General features: G+C 34.8%; 1 protein-coding gene across 1 annotated transcript in view; it reads right to left on the bottom strand.

The window, feature by feature from the left end:
• LOC109535532 overlaps positions 1 to 6,730 on the bottom strand; it is a 38,431-nt gene extending 31,701 nt beyond the window's left edge. Inside the window, exon 1 of the mRNA XM_048660487.1 lies at positions 6,505 to 6,730. Coding sequence (XP_048516444.1) covers positions 6,505 to 6,559 — 55 coding nt within the window. The 5' untranslated portion in view covers positions 6,560 to 6,730. The remainder of the gene's footprint in view (positions 1 to 6,504) is intronic.
• Between the last annotated feature and the right edge of the window lie 566 nt (positions 6,731 to 7,296).

The following is a 7,296-nucleotide window of genomic DNA, read 5'->3' as shown; positions in this document are numbered from 1 at the left end:
AGCCCTCGGTATTTATTTGGTGCTTGGGAAAGTGTCAGTTATTGTGCTCTGAGTGCCCCTGGAAGGCCCTGATTCGGTTATGTCCAATACGTGTTACTCTGTGCTTGAAACCCGAACATCGATTGTCGTCCACTATCTTCCTGGAACCACTCTCTTCGCCCTTTGTTGGCTTGAATTCTTTCAGGTTCTGCTATCTTACTGTAGCATTTTCCCTGAACTAATCGCATATCCGAAAATTCGTGAAAGAAAATTCAAAGTATGTCACAGTTTGACAAATTATTGTTAATATTGACAAGGTCTACCTGTAACTATCTGTTAATGACAAAAAAAATCATTGCCGCTGTGCCTTTTCATCAAAAAATTGTAGAAGAGAACTTTTTTGATACCAAAAATTTTCGTGATTTCAAGCAAAGATAGTAATTTTTCTTTTTGAATGCTCAAGTATTCCAATATGCTACCAATTAAACCTGGAACTATTTCAAAATAATGCTTAATAACAAAGTTGAAATTCGATCGTCAACAGTTAACATCTTCTAGAAATTTTGGAAAAAAAAATTTTCTATATTTTTCTCGTACTCCCCAAGAGAGCCTCCATCACCCCTTAAAAGGAATGACGCCAATTTTGAATCACCCTGTATAATGAACTTTGTATGCACGTACTTGATATTGTATTAGAATTTGAACAAATATAACTAGTTTTTGAAATATTAACGAACAACCTTGATGAGCTGTCTGCCAAAGCTTTTAATAAGTTACCTGATAGCAATAGAAATATTGGAAATTATAGGCTGTTTGTTAAAGGTTCCAATTCATATTTGGGTATTAAGTGATATATTTTTCAAAATGTCAAATGTTGAAAAATATTTCAAAAACTCAACACTAGTCATGTATTCTTGAATCCGGAGTTATTAGGCACTGATGACAGAATAATTGCAAAAGTATTAGAAGATTGATAAAAAATATGTAGAATCAAACAGAAAGAAAATATCTCGAAAGCGGTTAAAAGACCAACTTTAACAAAGTACACATTTTTTAAGAAATGTTCGAAATTCCGATTTCGTCAACCGAAAAGAGATATATAACCCAAAACCACCTTTATGTTTAAAATGGCTTTAGACATCAAGCGCCACCAGATTTTCAATTTGTTTTGTCATTGCAAAACTTTTAACACCTTGTGGAACCATTAACTTTCGGACAAAGCAAATTAGCCCGAACATAATAATTTCGGCAAAACAAGCAAATTTAACTTTATTATATTTATCTATTAGCTTAACTTGTCACCTATATTATTTTCGTACACCGCAACAGCAACAACGTAATGTTAATTTTTAAAAACCGCTATGTGCTGGTGCGATTAAATTCACTGTTGCCATATTTTTTGTTCAGTTTGCTGCAAAAATCAGTTTAATCGTGACATTTTCATTTCCACTATTTTTTGTCTATTCTGTAAATATTCGCAAGGAACGTTTTCAAATTAATGTCGTCAGTTTTTCGCAATCGATATAATGGTAGAACTGCAAGAAAGAATGCAATGGATATTTGGGTTGCCAAGTTTCAAGAGGTGAAAGAAGATGTTAATTAAGTTCTTGCAAGAAAGAAAATTAATAATTTTAGAACATCGTATAAGATAAGAGAATTAAAATTAGTTCAAAACTCGAGAGTCTGATGATGGTTTGGAAGACATCTATAAGTTTAAGTTATGGTATTTAAGTATATAAGTATTTTCAGTTGTTATCTTGCTTCGGCGATTCAGATTTGCCAAGGCCATCTAAGGACAGTATGTATGATGAGGAAGAGGAAATTAAAGTAAAGCAACAATTCCAAATACCCAGCTTTCTCTATTCGGAGGTACTTTCTCTAATCGTGTGGGTACGATATCACTTCTTCTAATAAATTAACATGACTACATATATGCCTTTTCAATGACTAGTTTCCGTACCATCATCTACGTTTTTTACCATTTTTTCTCGTTTATTTTCGGTTATAAAGTTTACAAATCGCAATAGCCACTAGAAGTGTATTTTTATCCGCGTTGTTCATCGATTGGAACTAAAGATCGCACTGCAGAATAGTTACCGGTGTGTCCCGAATCCGATTTACAACCAAATCGTTCTGTCGCATCGAACAATTTTCCTTTCTTCTCACAAGAGATTCTTCGAGAGGCCGGGGTCTGAAGCACATAAAAATTAGGTTAGTTCAAAACCGACTTATTGACCACAACGTAGCTGTGAGGAATTTGCGAGTTTGTATATTAATTATACAAAGATTGTTTGCACGAATAATTGAGAGAATATGAATACTCTTCTTTGTACACTCCGATCGATGGCGTGTGTTTGATTTGATTCAAAAAGGAGAGTCGGAGCCACGTGATTGCAGCCGGATATTTTTTTCAAATAGTTAGTTTTCAGTAATTCATATTAGGGTCATTTCGGGCTCTTTTTAATGTGTGAGTTTAGCTTTTACAGCTTCCGTTTGTCTAACGCTATTAGTGAAATTCATTTCCGAATAAAAAACTTGTACACTGATTAATTTACTCGAAGTCAAATTCGAAGGCGTCCGGAGTCAAAATCCGTTTACTAACTAAAAACAACCGTCAGTCGTGAGACTTGAGGCTACTGATTAGGGGCATCAACACTGCTGTCTGAGCACATTGACATAGTATATTATTATCATTACCTCCATATAAAGAGCCTAATTTGCTTTGATAACATTAGATTGGGGACAACCGCGAGTTGAACCTAAAGTGAAGTATCTTTATATCATTGACATGTAAATATAGCTATCTGGAATTTCTCCGCTCTCAACAAAGCACAGTCATAAATTTGTGGTGACCTCTGGTTAACCGACACCCATTTGCCACCTAGTATACATCCCAAGTCCAGCCGTTATCTCAAGTAGAGCACTCGGGAATTATTTTCCAGGCCATTATTTCAAAGATCGGTTAGTTAACGAGACTCGTTCCAGCTACCTTCTCGATTTATATTCAAGGCAATTTAGGGCGGTCGGTCTGGGCTCACAATGACCGCAGTGATTAGGAGCCACAGAGATCCACTTGCCTCGGCCCTTTTTCCATGTTAAGGGACGTCGATGGTTTTTTATTAATGCCCCGTGTAATTCCGTTTAAGATAATGGATTAGGGATCTGGAATGCAGAAGGTCCAAACACATTCAGTCAGCAACTTATAAGGGCAGTGCTCTTTTGATTGGAATGGGCAAAGATGAAACTATGCTAAAGTTGGCTTCAGGAGTAAATAATTATTCAATTTTCAACTTCTCTATTCAGGAAGGGTGGTCGTCAACTAATAGGTCAAAATTCACTGACAATTTGCTTAGACCCAAATACTGCGTTTCTGATAAATTTGCCTTATCTGAAAGTTGATAGCTTCCGAGATAAAGGTTACGGAAGTGAAAACAAAATTTTCCTTTAATTTTAATGGATGCTTAACCAGTTTTACGATGACCAGGAAAAATTCTGTTTAGGAGCAGAAGCCTTTGCGGAGTCTAAAAATCGGTTTAAAATAGTTTGTAACTTGCCTAAATAAATACTGTTTCATGCTTGAAAAGTTTTGCTTCATTGAAAATTTGAGCAAAAATATTTCTTTTATTGAGAGATCCAATTTGAGTTACATAATAAATAAATACATAAAAAAAATTATTAAAAAATGTATTAATAAAAGAACAAACACAATTCGTAATAATTCGGAACAAAAGAAGACGGATACACACATTATATTGTCCACTTCCGGCTTGGTGACAGAAACGAGAGGGGGAGATGCCGTGTAGCTACTTGAACAACGAAAATCTATTTTACCTCAATACTTTTTCGAAAAACCCAAACACAGTAAATGGACCTAGAAAAGCCCGGACGGGTGAACGAAAAATGAAATAAACTGCATTATCTCCAGTTCCTCCAACAACACATAAATTTGATACCGGAAGCGACCACAGATTAGGGCGCGCAAGGATAAAGATAAACCTGAAAACAGAACGCAACAAACTCATCAAACCAGAACGCTATCCAATATTGGAAACTGTAGACACAAAAACAAATCGAATACCAAAATGAATTGAAAACAAGACTAACACCAATAGAGACAATTAAGCAAACGCAAATAAACAAACGAGCCATAAAAATAAAAGAAACCATAAACACAACAGTTAAAAAAGTGTGCTCACAAACAAAAATAAATAAAACCGTCAAACTTCTCAGAGAGAGACGAGAAAGGACAGGTCGAACAACAGATAGTTTGAAGTCTCTAAAGAAGGAAGTGAATTAGGAAATTAGACAGGACAGTAGAAACTATGCCAACAAACTCATAAAAGACACTATAAGAGAAAACTGCTACATGAAAGTACTAAAACCAATTCTTTATTCAAATGAGGTTCAAAGAAATAAGTTCACTTAAATTCATCATCAACGCCTAGCAGTTTATTGAAAGCTTATTTTGAATTTGATAATTAATTAAAAATTTAAAACTTTTGCTGATTTTGTTTGGGCTGAGCGTGCTTACTCAGAAATGTCGAAGATATGTCGGTTGACTTGTGGGCTTGTTTCATAGATTTTCGGAAGGCGTTTGATCGAGTCAAGCGTGATATGCTTATCGAGGTCTTAAAAGGTATTGGATTGGATGGGAGAGATGTTCGCATAATCGCAGATTTATACTAGAATCAAACAGCAGTAGTAAGAATAGATAATACAAACTTAGAATCAATCAACATCAAGAGAGGTGTTAGGTCATTATAGAATGGCAAAGTCATAAACAATGTGGGTTATACGGATGAAACGGCACTTCTGGCCTCGAATCGAGAGGATTTACAGTTAGATAGAGTCACAGATTACAGCCCGATAGGGTCACTGCCGAATGTGCAGTAGCGGAACTGGATCTTAATATAAAGGAAACCAAGATTCTGCTAATAAGTAAACAGCATGATACAACGGCTACTGTGACGGTCGGGGGTGTGAGACTGGAACAGGTTACACAGGTCAAGTACCTGGGATGTCTGATAAATAATAATGAAGACAATCACACGGAAATTCGGTATCAAAAAAACCGATTTCCGATTTTTTAAATACATTTAATTACTTAATAGTTAAAGGCAGAAATAGTAAATTTGTATGTGTTAGCTACGAAGCTTGATTAGTTCCAAGTGTTCCAATTTTATTATACATGGTTTTGCAAAATTGGTGTCTATCCTTTTAAGGGGCTACAGGGGGGAGAGTATGAGAAGACAATTGAAAAAAAAATTCGGGAATGTCCAGAAGATATTAACAATTGAATATCGAATTTCAATTTTGTTATGATGTACTATTTTGAAATGATTCCATCAAATGATTGATGGCCTATTGGAATACTTAACCGTTCGAAACGAAAAATTACGATTTTTGCTTCAAATAACGAACATTTTTCAATTTAAAAAGTTATTTTCTACAATTTTTTGATGAAAAGTCAAAGCGTCAATGATATTTTTTGTCATTAACAAATAGTTACAAGTAGATAGCCTTTGTCAAACTGTTACTTATTTTGAAGCCGTTTTCACAAAATTTACACCAACAATTAATTTGCAAATATCTGATTAATTGTAACATAGCAGAAGCTGTAAGAATTGCAAAGGGCTTGAGACACTTGACGATTAGCTACAGGAATTGACGCAGATAGTGGACGATCTTGAGATGCTGGGGTTCCACACTTAGTAACTTAAGTAACTCTGACTTAAGTAAACACTGAATTCAATATCAAAATACATAAAAAATTAACAAATACATATTTGCGACGTACTAGAACCGAGATCTTGCGCAAATTATTTAAATGTTAAATTAGGTATAAGTTTTAGCTCCTGTAAAATAACATTTGTTATAACAGAATAAAACACACTAAATGGTATTAAATGTACTATGCATATTGTAGTCCTCATAGTAAACAAGGTATCTAAGTTGCGTAAAGCGTTTCTTGCTTTCCAGTCAGTTGCCATGCGTTAATATTTGCACTCATATGTATAAATACATTTTTCACCAGCATTAAAACATCATAGTTTTGTTCTAGCTCATTGTCAGCGTCAAAATCCAATTAACTAATCATCCAATTCATTAACTCAGGAGTAAAGAAGCTTTTTAACTGCCCCTAATAATAACTATACAAATGTTCATCGATAAATATCAATGCGGTTTAAGAATTAAAGAAAAAGAGCCAGTGGGCTGGAACACTTCGAGGAAAGAAGTTATCAATTATCCTAAATAACGAATAACATTAAAACACGTTGCAAAATCATATGTAGGCGGTATTCAAAAAATGTGTGTCATACACTGGTAAATTATGCGATCCGTTATTTAATATTTTGAAACTTTATTGTCAGTTTTCCGTGAATTTAAGCTTAACTAGTAGTAAAAAGTATCAATTGTCATGAAATGCATCTTAGATGATTCCTCATAGGGCACGCATTGAGCCTTGTTTATTTATTGCTCCAATTCAAATTACCCTCAAGAAAAATAACTTTCAAGAGCACTCACCATGTAACAGAGTACTAAATACTACAAAAACGCATTCTTTCCATGAAACTCCCATATCCTACGCAAAATTGGCACAGGAGTCAAGACTGAAACCTCCGTCTCACAACAGCTCATAAAAGCACTAAAATGAGTTCGATATGTTGCTGAGTATTTCTCGCACGAAATCCAGCATTGAATCAGCGGTAATTTGAAAAATCCAACTAAACTGGACGATTTGCGCGCTGAAACTGAACGCTCCTTTGGAGGTTTGTGGTAATCGAGAGCTGCACCAGGACGCGTCGACTATTTGTTAGCAACGCCACTCCCTCTCGCACAGATTGTCTTGCTCCACGATGCTGAGCATTATTTTTTCTACAAAAATTAAAGCACTTTAGAATGCAGATCACGAAGCTATGAAATTTTCGGCAGCTTTAAAATATTACGTTGGCAGTTCGCGATTTTGATTTGATGGATTTTTTATTGATACCAGAAAATCAAAGTTTTGAATCCATTTTGGATCTTTTAATTGGCAACACAGTTTTATACAATTCACTAATGTTTCAACGCGTTTTAAATACAGATAGCTCTATTTCTAATTATAGATTTTCGAGAGAATACAAATAGAAGCTGAGAAGCTGGCTTGTTATAATTTAGATTAGAGTTAGAATTTATATTTAGATTTCAGTTTAGTCGCTTTACCTACGGGTTTCACATTCTGAAACAACCATTAGCGAAACCGAGCTTAAATGCAACAAGTATTCACTGAACAATTGAACGTGTTTAGGAAATTGTTAAAAAGTTATATCCAGGATG

The sequence above is a fragment of the Dendroctonus ponderosae genome, unplaced genomic scaffold (genome assembly GCF_020466585.1).
Source record: "Dendroctonus ponderosae isolate FM_Combo_2020 unplaced genomic scaffold, Dpon_F_20191213v2 Dpon_F_20191213_1, whole genome shotgun sequence".
Lineage (NCBI taxonomy): Eukaryota > Metazoa > Arthropoda > Insecta > Coleoptera > Curculionidae > Dendroctonus > Dendroctonus ponderosae.
This window is presented reverse-complemented; position numbering and strand designations above follow the sequence as displayed.